Source organism: Microtus oregoni, unplaced genomic scaffold (assembly GCF_018167655.1).
Source record: "Microtus oregoni isolate MIOR12 unplaced genomic scaffold, Mior012 000022F_ref0000154, whole genome shotgun sequence".
Classification (NCBI taxonomy): domain Eukaryota; kingdom Metazoa; phylum Chordata; class Mammalia; order Rodentia; family Cricetidae; genus Microtus; species Microtus oregoni.
This window is the reverse complement of record NW_024543081.1, coordinates 11,400,238-11,419,483: the sequence shown is the minus strand read 5'-3', so window position 1 is coordinate 11,419,483 and position 19,246 is coordinate 11,400,238. Positions and strand designations below refer to the sequence as shown.

At 51.1% G+C, this 19,246-nt stretch overlaps 2 protein-coding genes and 1 pseudogene across 2 annotated transcripts in view; 2 read left to right on the top strand and 1 right to left on the bottom strand.

Moving 5' to 3' along the window:
* The window catches only part of Aco2 (aconitase 2), a 40,927-nt gene extending 40,384 nt beyond the window's left edge, over positions 1-543 (top strand). Inside the window, exon 18 of the mRNA XM_041672183.1 lies at positions 34-543. Within this exon, the coding sequence (XP_041528117.1) occupies positions 34-168 (135 nt within the window). The 3' untranslated portion in view covers positions 169-543. The remainder of the gene's footprint in view (positions 1-33) is intronic.
* Polr3h (RNA polymerase III subunit H) lies at positions 544-12,817 on the bottom strand. The gene is made up of 6 exons (XM_041672185.1): positions 12,421-12,817; positions 8,254-8,350; positions 4,039-4,125; positions 3,600-3,663; positions 2,700-2,901; positions 544-1,952 (listed from the first exon to the last, which is right to left on the bottom strand). The coding sequence occupies exons 1-6, from the start codon at positions 12,529-12,531 to the stop codon at positions 1,899-1,901; spliced, it is 615 nt and encodes a 204-aa protein (XP_041528119.1). The 5' UTR covers positions 12,532-12,817; the 3' UTR covers positions 544-1,898.
* LOC121461575 lies at positions 10,076-10,281 on the top strand (annotated as a pseudogene).
* Positions 12,818-19,246: the final 6,429 nt, after the last annotated feature.

Here is a 19,246-nt window from a genome sequence, read left to right as displayed (position 1 = left end):
CACTCCCCACCCACATGCGTCTTTCCTTTGCAGCCTCTGAAATGCATCATCAAGCACCCTAATGGGACCCAGGAAACCATCCTTCTGAACCACACCTTCAACGAGACTCAGATCGAGTGGTTCCGCGCAGGCAGTGCCCTAAACAGGATGAAGGAGCTGCAGCAATAAGGAAGGTCCAGGCGGGCTGTCGTGTCCCTCTAGACCCTGCTGGGTGTCAAAAGTACAGGTCCATGTGCATCATCAGTCAGAGCTGGTCTGTCCAGCATGGCCTCCAGCTCTAAGATGGTGACCGGACCTGCTTCCTGCTCTCCTCATCCTCAGCCCACTGAGCGAGCCACCATGGAGGGCACTAAAGATTCTGTCCCAGCCCCGGCCTTCCTTTTCAGTTTGATTCGTCCTTCAACAGCCCATGCACCTGTATTTATTTTTAATGACAGCACTCCTAGAGAAGTTTATCCTGCCTGATCATTTCACTGGTGGCTGAAGGATTTTAGAGAACCTTCTGTTCTTACAAAAAAAAAAAAAAAATCCAAATCCATTGACTGTTCTGTGTGAGAGTGGTTGGTATCTGTGACTATCAGCTTGTGCTCAGGGAGACTTAAGCCAAGGTCAGCAGAGGCCTCACCAGGCCTGGGTTATTAAAGCAAAGTTGGGATAACTGTAGTCAGCTAGAGCTTCAGGGACCCAGAGCTGCCTCCTCCGGTCCCTGGGGACTGATGCACTAGATCTGGTCTTTAACTACCCTGAGAGGAGTTGCAGCACCTATTTTAAATCTCAGTGCCCAGTACTTGAACTTGGAGAGCCACCTGCCTCTGCCTCCCAAGTCCAGCCTGAACTAGATAAAGCAGCCTGAAAACTAACACCGTTTGCCAACCCTCGCCTCTGCAGAAGGGTGGGGCCTCTTCCTTAGGCAGCATCAGATGGGAAGACCCAGGCAGGCCAAGGAGGTCTGTCACAAAATAGTACTTATTACACAAGTGTCTCAGTGCCATTGGAGAAAAGGACAGCAGGGCTTGGCAGTCATTTGCCGAGGCATGGGGCATCACAAACCCCATACTTGTCCCAGCTGAGGCGGCAGCAGCACCAGGCTTCTTATAAGGTTGCCCTAGGACAGTAATCCCACAGCCTCCATTTCCTAGGCAAGGAGTTGGTTTGGCTCATTGGGGGGTGGGGGGGTGGCGCTACTCGTTCCAAATGCTGGGGGAGGATGGCTGTAGCCTGGTGCCTCTACTTCTACTACAGAGCACCAAACTCAGCAGAGGCAGTCTGCCCTCATAAATGCCCAAGTCCTACAACTGTCGAGCTTGGGAATGCTGTCCCAGGTCGTCAATTTGGTGACCTTACATCATGCCAGCTATTGAAAGGAGGGTTGCTGCTGCTGTCATTATTTATTAAATTTCCTTCTGTCACTGAAAACCAGAAGTTCACAAGAAAGGATAGGACGGGCCTAGCTCATCCTATTGTATCCTAGTAGTACAATAACCTGCCTCACATGGAAGAGGTCCTGGGTTCCATCCTCAGCACTGAAGAAGTAAACGAGTCCTTGTGCTGGGGAAGTTGGTAGAGTGCCTGCCTGGTGTCCACACAGCCCTGGCTCCATCCTACCACATAAACTCAACGTGGGGGTGCACGTGCACTCAAGAGGTAGAGGCTGGAGGATCAGAAACTCAAGGCTACTCTGCTGCACGGCAAGTGAGAAGCCAGCCTGGACCAATGAGACTGTCAGGAAAACAAAAGCAATCCAGTGCAGAGGACCAGAGCTCGGGAAGACAAGTGGGTGGTACTCCTGATTCCACCCAGCCTAGCTCTGGGCAGCACTCCTCAGAATCTGCATCTGCTCCACTTTGTCAGGTCTGGGCAGGGTCTTCAGGCTGGCCAGTCACTGTTAAGCTCCAGGGCTAATTGCTGGTCCACCAGGAGAGAAGGCCCAGGCCTGGCTCACTGATAGATCCCTGTTAGCGAAAAACAGGCACACTTGTCACCATTCAGCTGCACTGCCCAGGACAGGAGGCCCAGTGGGCCCGCCCTGTAGCACCCAGCAGGCCCAGCACAGGCAAAAGGAAGGTCGGGAGTCCTAACAGTCAGGAGGCTGTGGAGAGACTGGGAACCACAGTGTCACTCCTGCCCCAGCTCTCCAGGTTCTTAGGAAAAAGCTAACTTATTGGCCCCATGGCCTCAAGTGGGATCAGGTAATCCTTCCTCTGCCCTAGACCTGTCTTTCTGAGCCCCCCAAAGTCACACCGAGGGAGGAACCCAAGACTCCCCTTTCCCTGGAACCCTGCTCTAGTCTCCACTTTAACCTCTCTAACCGCTCCGTGGTTTTCTTTCCTTCCCTTAAAAGATCTCCATGACATAATCCAGTCTGAGCTGCCCCTCTGGGGGCAAAGGACATACTCCCATCTAGCCTGCCCAACACCCACAGCAACACTGTCACCTCAGCTCCAGTCCAAAAGCAGGCTAAGAAGTAACAGGTGACACTCATAAGACATCTGACCTGCTAAGGAGGGGGTTCTAGAAGTGGAACTCCAAGAAAGCAGCCTCCTTGCCAGGTGTGGTGGTGTGCATCTTTAATCCCAGCACTTGGAGGCAGGCAGATCTGAGTTTGAGGCCAGCCTGGTCTACAAGAGCTAGTTCCAGACATACACCCTGTCCCAACCCCCCCCCCCCAAAAAAAAGAAAGCAACCCCCCATCAGCTTACCACAAGCGTGTACGGCGCTTCCTTCTTTGGCACCTCCTCGCTGGAAGAGGCAGCCTCAGCTGAGCTGGGTCCTGTGGGGGACGTGTCCACAAAGCTCTCATCCACTACCCTGAAGCGGATCTCCTCACCAGTGTCCATGTACAGGTCATGAGCTCCTTCCTCAGTCTCATACTCCCACACCCAGACTTGTTCCGCCTCATCACTGGAGACCAAGGTCAAGGCCACAACCACACTCTGCAGGTTCAGGAGGCAGAGGGTCCTCGGAAGTACTTACCCGAGTTAGAGCCAACTCCAGGCTGGGAATCCCAGGAAAAGCTGCTGCTGTTCCTTGGAGAGGAGCTAGTTGTACCAGGACCCAAGTCTGGAGATGAGAATGACCCAGGGCCCCACACGCTTCATTCAAGCCTTAACTAGTTTGACAGGAAGGTCATGGCTCCCCTGGTCTCCAGAAAATGAGGTAGGTTTAAAAGGTACCTGCCTGAGGAAAACCAGGCTAGGCTAGATTTGCTGACAATTCAGTCCCTACCCCTGCCCTGCAGAGGCCTGGGAGTGAGCAGAGGCTGATCTGTGCTTCCCCCACAGCCTACAGAGCCACACTGCCCTCTAGTGGCACACTGCAACCTCCATGTCAGGCGACTGCTGGGAGCTCTGAATACAGTTGTGACAAGCCAGCTGAGCCTCTCCCAAGACCACTGACTGTCCCATTAAAAACAGCCCAGATGTAGGAAGAGCACAGGGGCTCTGCACTCCAGCTCCTAGGGGGAGGATCTCTGAAATGACTCCTGCAGGTCAGAGTGGAGCAGGGGACCCGGTGCTTCACACCAGCAGTGGCAGATCACAGAGCCCGGGGCCACCACAGGAGCAGGGATGTCAGCTGCCCCATTAACCTTGAGAGGATACAATTTGGCAGGCTGCTGCAGTGACTCGGGGGGGATGAGAATGTCATCGAAGAACCCCAAAGAGACTGAAAGAAATAAACATGATGGCACGGGATGAGAACTTCAAAGGGACTGCAAGTCCCTTTCCTAGTGCAGCCCAGGTGTCCCCAGGGCAATCCATCCCTCCTTCCTCAAAGCCCCAGATCTGTAACCAGACCGCCAACAAGTGCTGAGCAGCCCTGGGCAAAGCTCCAAGGATCTAGTTCTCCACCCTGAGTGCTCACTGAGAGCTATATCGACTGTGCGCCCGTCACCTCTGCCTGCTCAGTAGCCACCCTAAGATCCTAAGCTGTAGCCTTAGAGTGAAACCTGACAGTTGGATGAGGGGGCAGGGCACCCTCGCTTGGTCCGCAGACACACCCACCCCGCTGTGCCCCACTCCAGCAGTCACCCTCCCTTACCGTGCACACCCTCTGGGCTGCAGCCTTTGATCTTTCCAATGAGGATTTCGTCCAGGAACGGGTGGAACACCACATATCGGAAATGGACTGGAAAAGAAGGGGTACTGTTGTCAGTTACACTAGACCCTCCATGGTGGCCATGGAGCCTGGGGCTGATCACGTTCGCCTATGTCCACCTCTCTGCCCAATGGTCCATGCCAAGTCCTCCTGCAGGTCTACACCTGTCTGCTAAGCCAGAGAACCGACCCTCCCTCTCTTCTGCAAGGTAACAGCTTGGTCTCCAAAGGGACCAGCAGCTCCTGCTGCCCTGGACTAAGGCTGGTTTCCAAGTCCATCTCAAGTCACACCTGAACCTTGATTCTGGACCACTAGAGACTCCAAAGTCAATTCCAAACTCCCCGTCCCCCAGCAAGCTCACCTTCAGCACAGCCAATCTGCGACAGGATGCTAAAAACGCCAGACACAGCTGGGGAGTCTTCAGGGGTCCTCAGGCCTTGTCCTGTGTGCTCCCCACTCACCTGAATCCAAGGGAAAGGCTGGCTGCTGGCCTCAGCAGAAGCCACACCTCTCAAACAGGAAGATGCTCTCTGCCATTAGCCAAGCGCAGCTATGAACTGCCTGGGCCAGCCACGTTTCCAACACATGAGGAAGAGGCAGCTCAGAGGCTGGGGTGCCACTCTAACTACACAGCTCCCCTGCCTATTCGGTCACGGGAAGCCTCTAGGTCAGCGCTTCTCAACCTTCCTAATACTGCAACCTTTTCATACACGGACCCCAACTATAAAATTATTTTTGCGGCTACTTCCTAACTGTAATTTTACAACTTATGAATCGTAATTAACTATCAGATGTACAGGATATCTGCTATGCAACCCAAAGGGGTCACGACCCACAGGTTAACAGCCACCCTAGATGTCTCTCCCCCGACAAGGCCACCAGGTTGAAGGCGCCTTCCTCAGACTCGCTCCTAGCACAGGCTTCTTCTACCAGGGCTCCTTCAGTGGCCTACCTTGCCCAGCTCTGTCCACCTGCCTTCCTGCACACTACCCCGTGAGGTGACAAGCATCCTAAAGGTGACTGAGCCTTCTACTAACTTTCCAGAATGCAGCCAGGAGCAGACATGGGCCGCTTACCCACAGGACGAAAACACATTGCCCCCCCACAGCACCTAGCATTCAGCTCAAAGCCTCCGCCAGGTTAGTTTGGCGCAGGCCTACGAGGAGAGGACAGCATGTAAAGCAGGGCCGGGGCCTAAGCAGTGAGCAGCCCATGATGTGCGCTGACAATGAACACACACCTTTACTGTACGGTGTACACATATATACACACACACACACACACACGGCACAGTAATCAGCCTCCAAAAGGAAGGCTGAGCCGGGCGATGGTGGCGCACGACTTTAATCCCAGCACTCAGAAGGCAGAGGCAGGCGGATCTCTGTGAGTTCGAGACCAGCCTGGTTTAGAAGAGCTAGTTCCGGGACAGGAACCAAAAAGCTACGGAGAAACCCTGTCTCGAAAATCCAAAAAAAAAAGAAAAAAGAAAAAAGAAAAAGAAAAGGAAGGCTGAAGCTGGGCATGGTGGCACACACCTTTAACCCAGCACCCTGGAAGCAGATCTCTGTGAGTTTGAGGCTAGCCTGGTCTACATGATGAATCGTTACAGGACAGCCAGGGCTACAGAGAGAGACCCCGTCTTAAAAGACAACAGCCAAGGGCTAGAAGATGTGGCCCAGTTGTGGAACACTCAATGACATGAGGCCCTGGGTTTCCACCCCAGGACTGTACTCCATTCCCACCCAGCAGTGGGCAGCGGAGGGAGGGCAGAACTACTTGAATCATTTGCTCTTAGCAGGCATAAGCAGATGTATTCTATTATACGAACTCTACATCCTGGGGACGTGTACTCCACTCTTGGGAGTTTCTGGGAAAAGAACAAATTCCTGAATTCACTCACACGAGGCACTGAAGCGGCCACGACTCCAAAGAAGGGCCAGCAAAATGGTTCAGTGGAAAAAGAGGCTGTGACCAAGTCTGACCACCGGAGTTTGATCACCAGGACCCAAATGGTGAAAGGAGAGGAAAGACTCTTAACAAGCTGACCTTCTGAGGAGGAAGCGGGGCTTGGCCCGATGCTCTCGCAGTGCTCATGGCCCTCAAGAGCTTCCCACTGTGTGACAGGTAAATGTAGCTGCCCAGCCCTCATCCCAGGAACCAGAGCCAGAAGCACAGGTCTGTGGGACGTACTTACTCCAAGGGTCAAACTTTACACAGCTCCCTCGGTGAAACAAGAGACCCAGGGTGAGCAGGGTCTAGGGGACAATACAAACCAATACTGGAGACTAAGTGTCAGATATCACCAAGGGAAAACAGGCAGCATTTCCTTAAAGCTAATTTGTTTCTGGTATTCCTCAAGTTATTAGCACTTGCCTCTTGGACAACAGGCTCTTGTCCAAGAACAGAGCCTGCCCAGCTCAGCAGTGTTCCCTGAGAACAGAGGCCTTGCCCTTGTCCAAGCGCAGAGCCAAGCTCAGCTTGGCACTCCTCTCTGGGAAGAGGGCTACTCATAGCTGTTTCCATGCTCTGGGCTTGCTCATGAAAATTTCTAGGCCAAACAAAGACAGCCTGCTTGCTGGGGCTCTCTGCAGAGCTCAACGCCATGTCAACTAACTAGTCTCAGGATGCCCGCACAGACCCCGGGCTGCCTCTGCCCACTCCAGAATGCTCAACCACCCGTCCCTGGGCTGAGAGGCTGACCAACATGGACAAAGATAAGGTTCCCCACTGTGCCTTGTGTGTCTGTCACAGGACTCTTTGCCTCTTCCGCATTTCCGGGCTGACACTGCAAGCCCTGGGCAAGCTGAGGATACACATTCTACCCAGGGCCTGAAGACAGGGTGCAGAGTTCCTCCAGTCCTGCTGATGGCACCATGCAAGCAGGACTAGGAGTCCCTACATCCTAAGCTGACCAGCCCCTCCCACCACCCTTTCACCCCCACATGCACATCCCTTTCAGTTTTACTACACTTTCCCTCACAAGGGGAAAGTCTGTCTCTCCATTCCTCAGTCTTAGCCATGTGACAGCTCTTGGTCAGTTGCCTCTAGGCAAGGCTGAAGACATACTTAGGCACTGAACTTCAGACCTTTGAAACCACCACACCAGACACTCCAGCCCTGGCCAAGACCTGCCCAGAATAGCACCACCCAAGGAACCCCCAGAACCAACAGAAACAAGCAATGTCAAACTTCCTCGGTGCCCAGGCCCCATCTTGAGCTCTATTATATATATATATATTTTATTTTTTTATTTTTTTTTTTATTTTTTTATTTTTTTTCAAGACAGGGTTTCTCCGTAGCTTTTGGTTCCTGTCCTGGAACTAGCTCTTCTAGACCAGGCTGGCCTCGAACTCACAGAGATCCGCCTACCTCTGCCTCCCGAATGCTGGGATTAAAGGCATGCGCCACCACCGCCCGGCGAGCTCTACTATATTAATGTCTTAGTCCTCCTGGCAGTCCTAAGGTATAGAAGCTACTATCGCTGTTAGCCCAGGCTGGCCTGCAACTCCTGGTCCTACTGCTTCCACCTCCCAAGTGTTGGGATTACAGGTACGTATCACATCCCTGCTCAGAGGACGGATACACACACACACCCCATGTGGAGATCAGAGGAAAACTGTGTGCAGTCAGGTCTCTCCTTCCATCTTCTAGTGAGTTCTGGGTATCAAACTCAGGTCTCTAGATTTGTACAGCAAACACTTTACCCCTGAGCCACTCGCTGAGCCCAGTTTTAATTGCTGTGGCCTACCTGCCCCTCCAGGTCCCCAGACCTCACTAGGCCACTCTACCCTCACCTTCTGCTCTCCGCTCAGGGTCCTTGCCTAGCATGCCTTCTCACCACACTCATGAAGCAATGAGTGGCCTGAGGGCTGGGCAAGGATTGGGGGCACTGGATGGAACCCAAGGGACCCGAAGGTTGAACCACAATCCCAATCTCAAAACCATAGCAGCCACTCCCCATCCACACTGCTATCTGACAGGAAAGGAAACTGAGGCCCAGAGGGGACAAGAGTACCCATGGTCACAGAAGTAAATTCCTAGCAGAATTAGGCTGGGGTCCAGGTCTCCTGCCACCCCAAGAGGCATGACAACTTGATCTTTTGCTACAGAAAAATGAGCCCCAAGAAATATGGCACCCTAGGAAGAGAAGGCACCCACCTTTGGTGTGTGAGGCTCCGTCCCCTGGGAATACATAGGCATCTTCCAGCTTGGTGATATCAAACAGACAGATGCAGAGTCCCACGTTGTACACGACCTGTGCACACACGTGCATACATACAGTGACCCCGGGGTCCAGCGTCTCCAAAACCCTCCTCCTTATAAGCGAGCTTCGAGTTCCCCTTGTTCTAGAGGGGTGTGAGCTAAGACTCTGCAGGAGCTGACTGTTAGGGACCTCACGACGCAGAACTCTGGAAAGAGCAGGGCTGGAACGACCAGCCACTCCACCTCACTGTGGGACCACCAAGGACACTGCTTTGCCTTTCTGAGCCTCAGTTTTCCCATGTTCAAAAATGAGTCACCAGAAGCCGGGCGGTAGTGGCGCACGCCTTTAATCCCAGCACTCGGGAGGCAGAGGCAGGCAGATCTCTGTGAGTTCGAGACCAGCCTGGTCTACAAGAGCTAGTTCCAGGACAGGCTCCAAAACCACAGAGAAACCCTGTCTCGAAAAACCAAAAAAAAAAAAAGACGAGTCACCAGACTGGGCATCGTGGCATGTCACGCCCACCTCGACCAGCAAGGAAGATGCAACACGAGAGCTCTCCTTGCTAGGCAGTTTATTCAGGACCTTGTTCTCTTTCTCTCTCTCTCTGGACAAACCTCTCCCAGCCCTTAAAAAGGCACGGGCCGCCAACCCCGGATTGCCAGGTGGGCACTGCCCATAGGTCCACGCATATGCAAGCAGCTGACAACCATTGCATGATCAGGCCTTAGCCATAACAGGAGTCAGGTGCGGCTCCACGCAGCTCTCTACAGTGGCACATGCCTTAATTCCAGCACTCTCGAGGTGGAGGCAGGCAGTCTGAGGCCAGTCTGGTCTACAGAGCGAGTTTCAGGACAGCCAGGGCTAGAGAGAAACCCTGTCTCAAACCGACCCCTCCCTAAAGAAAAGAGACCCCAGCTGAAGCGTTATTAAGTGAGTAGGGTGGACATGAAGTCTCCCGGTGGTTCAGAGACCACAAATGACCAAATTGTCACCACTGTGAGGACTGGCAGTGGGAAGCCTTGCTCAAGTCTCTATTTTCCAGTACCTTAAAGGCTATGCTTCAAATCAGACAATAAACAAGAACCCTGCCACACTCAGACCACCTCACACACACAGAGTCTGGGCTCTCACAGGGGTATGTGGTCAAGCCCTTCAAGAGAGAGAGCCCCACACCCCCCAAACCCACACTCTGGTATTCTGGTCTCGGTGTGTGCACATCCGCCACCCTCTAAATCACACACCTCACCAGAGCTGGCAGGACTCAGAGGCAGCAGAGCACTTCAGAGCTGGGGCAGAGCTCCCCAGTGAGCTCTTCTGTGGGGGCGCCTCTCACAGGGGTCAGTGACCTGGCCTCAGCCAGGTATAGCGACTTGAGAGGTGGGGGCAGAGCCATCCTGGTTCAGGTCCCATGAGACCCTGCCTCAAAAATAAGTGGGGAGGTGGAATTGGCCAAAGGGTCCAGCAATCAAGGTGCTTGCCACCAATCCGGACGACTTAAGCTGCAGCCCAGGACCACATAGGAGACTCACCATCTCCTCACAGCTGTCCTCACCTACACATACGTGCTGTGATATGTACACCCACATGCAAAATACATGGAATTAAAAAAAATCAATGAAGACTACACTTTCAGGGATTTCTTTTCCTTTTTTAGTTCTTCGAGACAGGGTTTCTCTGTGTAACAGCCCTAGCTGTCCTGGAACTCACTCTGTAGAACAGGTTGGCCTCAAACTCACAGAGATCCTCTTGCCTCTGCCTCCTGAGTGCTGGGATTAAAGGCGGGCACCATCAGGGAACATCTCTATAGTCTGTTACTGGAGAGGCTTCTCTGTGTGGGGCACCCGCGACCACGACGACGAGATGTGGTTCCCTCCTGAGGGTGAGGCAGCTCGGGCTGCCGCCTTTCTGCAGCTGCCTCTCACGGCTGATGATCTGCTCTCTCCCTCTGGAGAGGGAGAGGGAGGGAGGGCAGTCTGCATGGATTTCAGGAAAAAAAAATTAACAAAAGAATCCCTGGGGGCTGGAGAGATGGCTCAGCGGTTAAGAACATTGCCTGCTCTTCCAAAGGTCCTGAGTTCAATTCCCAGCAACCACATGGTGGCTCACAACCATCTGTAATGAGGTCTGGTGCCCTCTTCTGGCCTGTAGGAATACACGCAGACAGAATATTGTATACATAATAAATAAATAAATATTAAAAAAAAAAGAATCCCTGGATGTGGTGGCTGTGGGGGGTTGGATAAGAATGGCCTCCACAGGCCCATGGATTTGAATGCTGAGGCATCAGGGAGAGGCACTATTTCAGAAGGATCAGAAGGATCAGGAGGTGTGGCCTTGCTGAAGGAAGTGGGCCACTGGGGTGGGCTTTGAAACTGCTGTTCTCTTGGTCTGTGGATCTAAAGGTAGGCTCAGCTGATGCTCCAGCACCTTGTGTGCCCCGCCTTGATAACAGACTAAACCTCCAGAAGCTGCCTTAGTCATGGCAACTGAACTGTGACTGAGACAACGGCACACACCTTTAATACCAGCACCTGCGCAGCAGAGGCAGGCAGGCCTCTCTGATTGCAAGGCCAAACCAAAATAAGTCAGAGTCCGTGAATTTGCTCCCCCAGCGGCCAGGCCTCAGGTTTGTATGTGTGCCTCCTCCCCACCTCAGACCCCGTAGAGGGATCACCTGTTTCCTATAGAAAGCCAGCCAGTCTTGCTCTTTCTGCCCCCACCTCTCCAAATACTGTCTCCTACAGTGTCCTCCCTCACTGTTGCAGCCACGCCAGCTTCCTTGGTGCCCCGTGAGAGGCCACCAACCCCTCCTTCCTCAGGGCCTCTGCACGTGCTCATGACTCTGCCTGCACAGATCCTCATACCCAGCCTGCTCCAACCCTCACCACAGAGCCTCCACTTGGCTTCTCCTGTTCCCCAGGTGTGTAAATGCCTGCCCTTCCTGGCATTTACCCTCAACTGTGAGACCCTGCCGGTCAAGACTTTTCTTCCCTTCACTGTACACCACAGGGCCAGAGCCTCTGTATCTCCCGCCACACCCTGGCTAAGTGTTGGAGATAGTTAAAGGAATAAGTCTGAGAAGAACCCTGTATCCATGGAAAGAGAAACACAGTAACCAAATAAATCCGAGGGCCAGTGAGAAGACTCAGCTGGGAAAGCCACCGACCTCCAAACCTGACAGCTGATTTCAATCCCAGTGACCCACATGGTGGAAGGATCCATAAACTGTCCTCTGACCTTCTGTGGGCTGTGGCACACACAGGTATACACAAAGATAAAAAATGTAAAATCTGGCTGGGTGGTGGTGGCGCACGCCTTTAATCCCAGACTTGGGTGGCAGAGGCAGGAGGATCTCTGTGAGTTCCAGGCCAGCCTCCAAAGCTACAGAGAAACCCCGTCTCAAAAAAAAAAAAATTCAAATAAACAAGAAAATAACTGTGGTAAGTGTGAAGAGAGACGACATGAAGAAGAGTGGCTAAGCAGTCACCACAGGAGAGCAGAAAGGCCTCTCCACTGGCAGGCCCACAGCAGGTGTGAAAAACACCGATTTGAGAATGAATAGACAAACCTCAGACAACGTTGGACTACTACAGCCACCCAATGCACGGTTGAGAGAAAAGCAATTATCCCCGTTTTAATAAAAACTGAGGCCCAGAGACGGTGACTTGGTCGAGGCAGCACAGTAACTGGATGTGGAATCTCGCTTTTACAAACTTATTTTGAGCGTGGTATCTCCGTTGTTTCTTTTCTGGCCATACTAAGGCTGGAACCAACAGTCCCGCAAAGGCCAAGCAAATTTAATCACTGTTCGACATTCCGACGCTTTTTAATTTGTTTGGGACAGGGGCTTACAGAGTTGCTCACGTTGGCCCTGAACTCACGATCTCGCAAGCCTCAACGACCCAAGAAGCTGGGACCACGGGTGTGCACTACCTCGCCCGGTCCATTTACTACTTGGGGTACCTCTAACATCCAAGCCTGGCTCAGAGGAAAGAAGAGGAAAAGAGACCCCGACATGAAGTTACTTAAGTGTCCAAGGCTAGGCTAAAGCTGAACCAGGCGTCAGCCAGGCTAGCAGGGGGCGGGCTCTGACCCCGCATGCCAGCCCGAGGGCCCAGTACCTTATTAGCCAATTTCTTGTTCAGCTCCTCGGCAACGGAGTCGTTGAGCTTCCGCTCAAACTGCCACGGCGGTATGCGCACGGTGTCCACCATCTCCACCAGGACGAACATCCTGCGCCGGGGCTCTGGGAACCCGAGAGCCTGTCAAGCACCGGGGCCTGCGAGCGGTGGAGGTCCCCCAAGCCGCCTCGGTCCCCTCTTAGCCTGACAAACCAAGCCGGCAGCCGGGCCGCGCGGAAGAGCCTGCGGTGCCTCTTGCGGATGCTACTCTCCGGCCCCGGAGGAAGCTGAAGCCCGCCACCCACCACCAAATCCTGAGCCTCCCCGCACTGCTCCGCGTACCCCACGCGCGGCAGCGGCAACCATGCACTATTCACGCACAACTAGCTTTCCGAAGTCCCTCAGCTTCCGGAGAACTGACCAATAAGAAGCCTGTGCCCGCCCCGGAGGGGTATGGAGCTACACGAGGCTCCGGAGAGGGGCGTGGTCATGAGGTGGGCGGGGCCTCCTGCTGTCTCCAGCCAGTGAGGGGAGAGGAGCGGAGTAGAGCTTTGAGGGGGCGGAACCTCCTTCTTAAGCAAGCCAACCGCAGGCCCCTCAGGGAGTTCTGGTTGCTAGGAGACGTCTGCACTTCAGGCCTGGTTATCTTTTTCTCAAACGGAGAGATGCTTTAAAAATAGCCGGGCGGTGGTGGCGCACGCCTGTAATCCCAGCACTCGGGAGGCAGAGGCAGGCGGATCTCTGTGAGTTCGAGACCAGCCTGGTCTACAGAGCTAGTTCCAGGACAGGCTCCAAAACCACAGAGAAACCTTGTCTCGAAAAAACCAAAAAAAAAAAAAAAAAAAAAAAATACAAATCTAATAAAACCAATCCGTATAGCCGCGCTTGTTGGCGCACACCCTGAACCCCAGCACTCGAGAGGCAGAGGCAGGTGGAGTTCTGAGTTTGAGGCCAGTCTAGTCTACATGGAGAAACCCTGCCTCAAACAACAAAAACCAGTCCTTGCTCCAGACCAGTACCCAAGACGCTGGGCAGGAAAGGGTCACCAGAACCTTTCTGGATGACAGAAAGTGGTGCCACATTGACATACTCAACAAAAAGCACGCGAGTACATACTAATGTTCTCAGGTGTATGATACCAGCAGCCCTAGAAAAGATCATTACTGAAGGTTCAAGGCCAGCCTGAGTTACAAAATGAGATCCTGTGTTTTAGCATCGAACCCCCCGCCAATAAATAAAAATAACTTTGGAGAGCCGGTCACAATGGCAAACACACCTATAACCCCAGAATGTGAGAAGTAAAGATCGGAGAATTGGGAGTTCAGTTCAGCTCTACAGTGAATTCAAGGCCAGCCTGGGCACAAGAAACCCTTCCTTGGAAAAGAAGAAGTGGGGCAGGGGGAAGAAGGCAGGGGAGGAGGAAGAAGGAAAAGGAAACAGGGAAAAGAAAATAAGGTATTTGGGGGCTGGAGCTGAGGAGTGGAAGTTTAGCTCAGTGATAGAAGGGTCCTTGCCCCCTGTAAGACACTAGTGTCCCTCCCCACCGCTTAGAAACAAAGTATTTCAGATAACTGACATGGGAGGTAAGAACTGGTTAGCTATGACCTTTATGATATCCATAGGTAACTTCCTTTTTGTTTTGCTTTTGTTTGTTTGTTTTGGGGTTGGTTGGTTTTTTGTTTTGTTTTGGTTTGGTTTTTCTTTCTTTTTTTTTTTTTTTTGGTTTTTTGAGACAGGGTTTCTCTGTGGTTTTGGAGCCTGTCCTGGAACTAGCTCTTGTAGACCAGGCTGGCCTCGAACTCACAGAGATCCGCCTGCCTCTGCCTCCCGAGTGCTGGGATTAAAGTTGTGCGCCACCACCGCCTGGCGTGGGTAGCTTGTTTTAATTGTGTCTGTGTATGAGGTGTTTTTTTTTTGTTTTTTTTATTTTAATTTATTTATTTATTAAAGATTTCTGTCTCTTCCCCGCCACCGCCTCCCATTTCCCTCCCCCTCCCCCAATCAAGTCCCCCTCCCTCATCAGCACAAAGAGCAATCAGGGTTCCCTGCCCTGTGGGAAGCCCAAGGACCACCCACCTCCATCCAGGTCTAGTAAGGTGAGCATCTAAACTGCCTAGGCTCCCCCAAAGCCAGTACGTGCAGTAGGATCAAAAACCCATTGCCATTGTTCTTGAGTTCTCGGTAGTCCTCATTGTCCGCTATGTTCAGCAAGTCCGGTTTTATCCCAGCTGGCCTTGGTGAGTTCCCAGTAGAACATCCCCATTGTCTCAGTGTGTGGGTGCACCCCTCGCGGTCCTGAGTTCCTTGCTCGTGCTCTATCTTCTTCTGCTCCTGATTTGGACCTTGAGATTTCTGTCCAGTGCTCCAATGTGGGTCTCTGTCTCTGTCTCCTTTCATCACCTGATGAAGGTTAATATTCAGGAGGATGCCTATATGTTTTTCTTTGGGTTCTCCTTATTTAGCTTCCTAGGATCACTAATTATAGGCTCAATGTCCTTTATTTATGGCTAGAAACCAAATATGAGTGAGTACATCCCATGTTCCTCTTTTTGGGTCTGGCTTACCTCACTCAGGATAGTGTTTTCTATTTCCATCCATTCGCATGCAAAATTCAAGAAGTCCTTGTTTTTTTTACTACTGAGTAGTACTCTAATATGTATATATTCCATACTTTCTTCATCCATTCTTCCATTGAAGGGCATCTAGGTTGTTTCCAGGTTCTGGCTATTACAAACAATGCTGCTATGAACATCGTAGAACATATACTTTTGTTGTATGATAAGGCCTCTCTTGGGTATATTCCCAAGAGTAGTATTGCTGGGTCCAGGGGTAGGTTGATCCCGAATTTCCTGAGAAACCACCACACTGCTTTCCAAAGTGGTTGCACAAGTTTGCATTCCCACCAGCAATGGATGAGTGTACCCCTTCCTCCACAGCCTCTCCAGCAAAGGCTATCCTTGGTGTTTTTTATTTTAGCCATTCTGACAGGTGTAAGTTGTCTTGATTTGCATTTCCTGTATGAGGTGTTTTGCCTGCATATATGTAAGTGTGTAAGTGCAGAAGAGGACCTCGAATGACCTGGAACTGGAGTGACAGCTAATTGGGAGCCGCCGTGTGGGTGTTGGGAAGTAAACCCTGGTTCTCTGCTAGAGCAGCCAGGGCTCTTCACTGCTGAGTCATCTCTCCAGCCAAAAGAAAACTTTTCAGGCTCTTGCTGTATGTCAGCCCTTGACTCCGTGCTTTGCAGGTGCAGATGCTCCTAGTCCAGCAGTTCCTGACCTTCCTAGTGCTGGGATCCTTTAGTACAGTTCCTTATATTATGGGGCCCCCAACCATAAAATTATTTTGTTGCTACTTCATAAATGTAATTTTGTTACTGTTATGCGTCGTGTTGTAAATATCAGATATGCAGGATATCCAATGTGATGATTTGAAAGAAAATAGCCCCCAAAAGGAGTGGCACTATTAGGAGGTGTGGTTTTGTTGGAGTAGGTATGTCCTTGTTGGAGGAAGAGTGTCACTATGGGGATGAGCTTTGATATCTCCTATACTCAGGCTACCCTAGTGCATTAGACCACTCACTGTTGTCTACGCAAAGTGTAGAACTCAGCTCCCTGTCCAGCACCATGTCTGCCTGCACGCCGCGATGTCCCACCATGATGCTAATGGACTTAACCTCTGAAAATGCAAGCCACCGCAATGAAATGTTTTTCCTTCATAAGAGTGCCCTGCTTATGGGGTCTCTTCACAGCAATAGAAACCCTAACTAAGGCATCTGATATGGGACCCTCAAAGAGGTCAAGACCCAGAGATTGAGAATCGTCGTCCTAGGGTGTGATGGGTTATGCCCTGCCACACTCACCCCACATCTAGACATTTAAACCAGCTAATACTACAGGTTAGTTAGTCCAGACTTCCTTACGTGTGCTCAAAGAGCACACCAGCCGCAGCTGGGAAATGATCCAACATAAAGCCTGTTTTATTCATTTTCTTTCTTTTATGTTTAAGATTTGCATATAAAGTTTCATCATGGCCTCTTTATAACTGTCTTAGTCTGGGTTTCTATTGCTGAAATGAATCACGACCAAAAGCAGCTTACGGAAGAAAGGGTTTATTTCGCCCACATATTCTAGGTCACAGTCCCCTGAGGGAAACCAAGGCAAGAACTCAAATATGGGGGGCTGGAGAGATGGCTCAGAGGTTAAGAGCATTGCCTGTTCTTCCAAAGGTCCTGAGTTCAATTCCCAGCAATCACATGGTGGCTCACAACCATCTGTAATGAGATCTGGTGCCCTCTTCTGGCCTGCAGGCATACACGCAGACAGAATATTGTATACATAATAAATAAATTTTTAAAAAAAAAAAAACTCAAATATGGCAGGAATCTGGGGGCAGGAGTGGATGCAGAGATCATGGTGAAATGCTGCTGGCCGGCTTGTTCTCCACGGCTTGCTCGGCCTGCTTTCTTCTAGAACCCAGGACCCACAATGGGCTGGGCCTCCCGTATCAGTTACTAATCAAGATGTCCTCACATACAGCCAAATCTTATGGAGGCTTTTTCTCAATCTGGGCTGTCTCCTCTCAGATGACTCTAGCTTGTGTCAAGGTGACGTACAGCCAGCAAGTGTGACAGCTGTACGCCCTTAGTCTACTTTCTCGTTCCTTCTCCTCCCCGCTGTCCTTCCAGTGTCCCCTCCCCCTCTTCCTCTCTCTGATTCCCAGTTGTGCAGGCTCCCTTGTCCTCTCTAGTCCCTTACCATCAGCTGGGCATGGTGGCACACACCTTTAACCCATCACTCAGGAAGCAGAGATAGGCAGAGCTCTGTGAGTTCAAAAGCAGCTTGTTCTAGTCTACATATTGAGTTCCAGAAGAGCCAGAGGTATAGTGAGTCTCAATAAATAATATTAATAATAAATTTGTTTATAATGCAAGGATCCACCCTGAGGCCTCGAGCACACCAGGAAGTGCTCCACCATCTACGCTGCATCCTCAACATTGTTTTTGGAAGGTCTTAAATGTTGCCCATGCTGGTCTCCAACTTTGGATTCAAACGACCCTCTAACCCAGCCTTCTGAGTAGCTGGGATCACACACACACATATAACAACACGCTCAAACACTTTTGTAGTATCTCTTTCCTTAACTTTAAAATTGCATTTGTGTGTAATGTGTGTATGCATGCTATGGTACGGACACTGAGGTCAAAGGACAGCTTGCAGGGTAGGTCCTCTCCTTCTATCATGCGAGTCTTGGGTATTGAACTCAGATAGATCCTCAGGCTTGGTGACAAGTTCTTTTTTACCTTCTGAGCCATCTAGCTGACCCCGTATACTTTTTTTTTTTTTTTTTTTTTTTTTTTTTTTTGGTTTTTCGAGACAGGGTTTCTCTGTAGCTTTGGGCCCGTCTACTTTTTAAAGTATTTTAAAGTCGCACTTTTATTTGCCCATTTTGTGTGTGCCCATGTGCCTTTGGTCCAAACAGGAAAACAACACAGTCACACATCAGCTGGGTGGACGGTGGTGGTGAAGGCCTGAAGGGGGTGGGGCAGGAAGACAAGAGAGAAGGGTCATTGCGTGGCCTTGGGAGAGGTGGCCTTGGGAGAGGACGAGAGCAGGCTGGCAGCAGGAGGCAGCAAAGTTGGTCAGAGTGATGTGGTCTTAGGCACTAGGAGAGGAATAGCTCAGTCTCAGGGGCAGAAATGGGCAAAACCAACGCCTGAGGGCTTCAGCTATGGATGGGAAACTAACACGGGTGGGGGAGGGGGCAGGAAAGTGTGGAGGACAGGCTGATCAGCTTCAGAGCCCAGGGTTTCAGAGTCCAGTCCTCTTTTGTGGTATTCAGTTCAAAACTTTTGTTGGCACAAAGTTTTGATTTACGCTTCGGTTAAAAAAAAAAAAGAAAAGAAAAGAAAAAAGGAAAAAGAAAGATCCGGCCATTTGCCATATACTAACTCTCTGCCTCGCTCCACGGATGATTAAGGTGGTTTACCAAATACAAACAACTAGGCTACAAGCTCCCCGACAGCAGAGGACCATTGTAGGACTTCTCTCCACAACATCCGGGCCCAGATGAGGGACTGGCGTCCGGCCAGGGCTTAAAAATGTGGCTCATTTGAATGAACAAAAGGGCAACAGAATGGTGATTGCCAAGAGGGAAAGAGCTGGGAACGCGCCTGTGTGTGAGAGAGTCTAGTGGGGAGGCGCAGGGCATGACGCTCCCACGCCACAGCACAGGAATCAGGCACTTGTGCCAGGAGAGAGTGAAGTCCCTGGACCCCACCCTGCACCAATGACAGCGCTGGTTTCAAAGGAGTCTGTAGCAGAACAAGCTGGAGCACACTTATAATCATGGCCCTGGAGAGAAGGACGGAGGAGGAGGATCAAAAGCTCAAGGCCAACCTGGGTTACGTGAAACTCTATTTTCAAAAAGAAGGACAGACTGTCCTTTGGTAAAAGCAGTACCGGGGAAAAGAAAAGACACGTAGTATTATCTTTTAAGAGAAAAATGTAAAGTCACAGAAAGAATGATGGTATAGGGGGATGGAGAGATGGCTCAGCGGTTAAGAGCATTGCCTGCTCTTCCAAAGGTCCAGAGTTCAATTCCCAGCAACCACATGGTGGCTCACAACCATCTGTAATGAGGTCTGGTGCCCTCTTCTGGCCTTCAGTCATACATGCAGGAAGAATATTGTATACATAATAAATAAATATTAAAAAAAAGAATGATGGTATATTGCTGTGGAATCACATTCGAGATTTATTGTTAAATCTGACAACACAGGACTCATAGTGAGGCATGCCTGCAATCTCTGTCACTCTGGGGCCTG

Excerpts from the sequence above, each read along its gene's own strand:
- Polr3h (XM_041672185.1), bottom strand. The coding sequence starts at position 12,531 with ATGTTCGTCCTGGTGGAGATGGTGGACACCGTGCGCATACCGCCGTGG. Across the intron at positions 4,126-8,253 it reads CGGAGCCTCACACACCAAAG|TCCATTTCCGATATGTGGTG; the intron begins GTGGGTGCCTTC and ends CTTCTTTTCCAG. Across the intron at positions 3,664-4,038 it reads CAGCCCAGAGGGTGTGCACG|TCTCTTTGGGGTTCTTCGAT; the intron begins GTAAGGGAGGGT and ends TATTTCTTTCAG.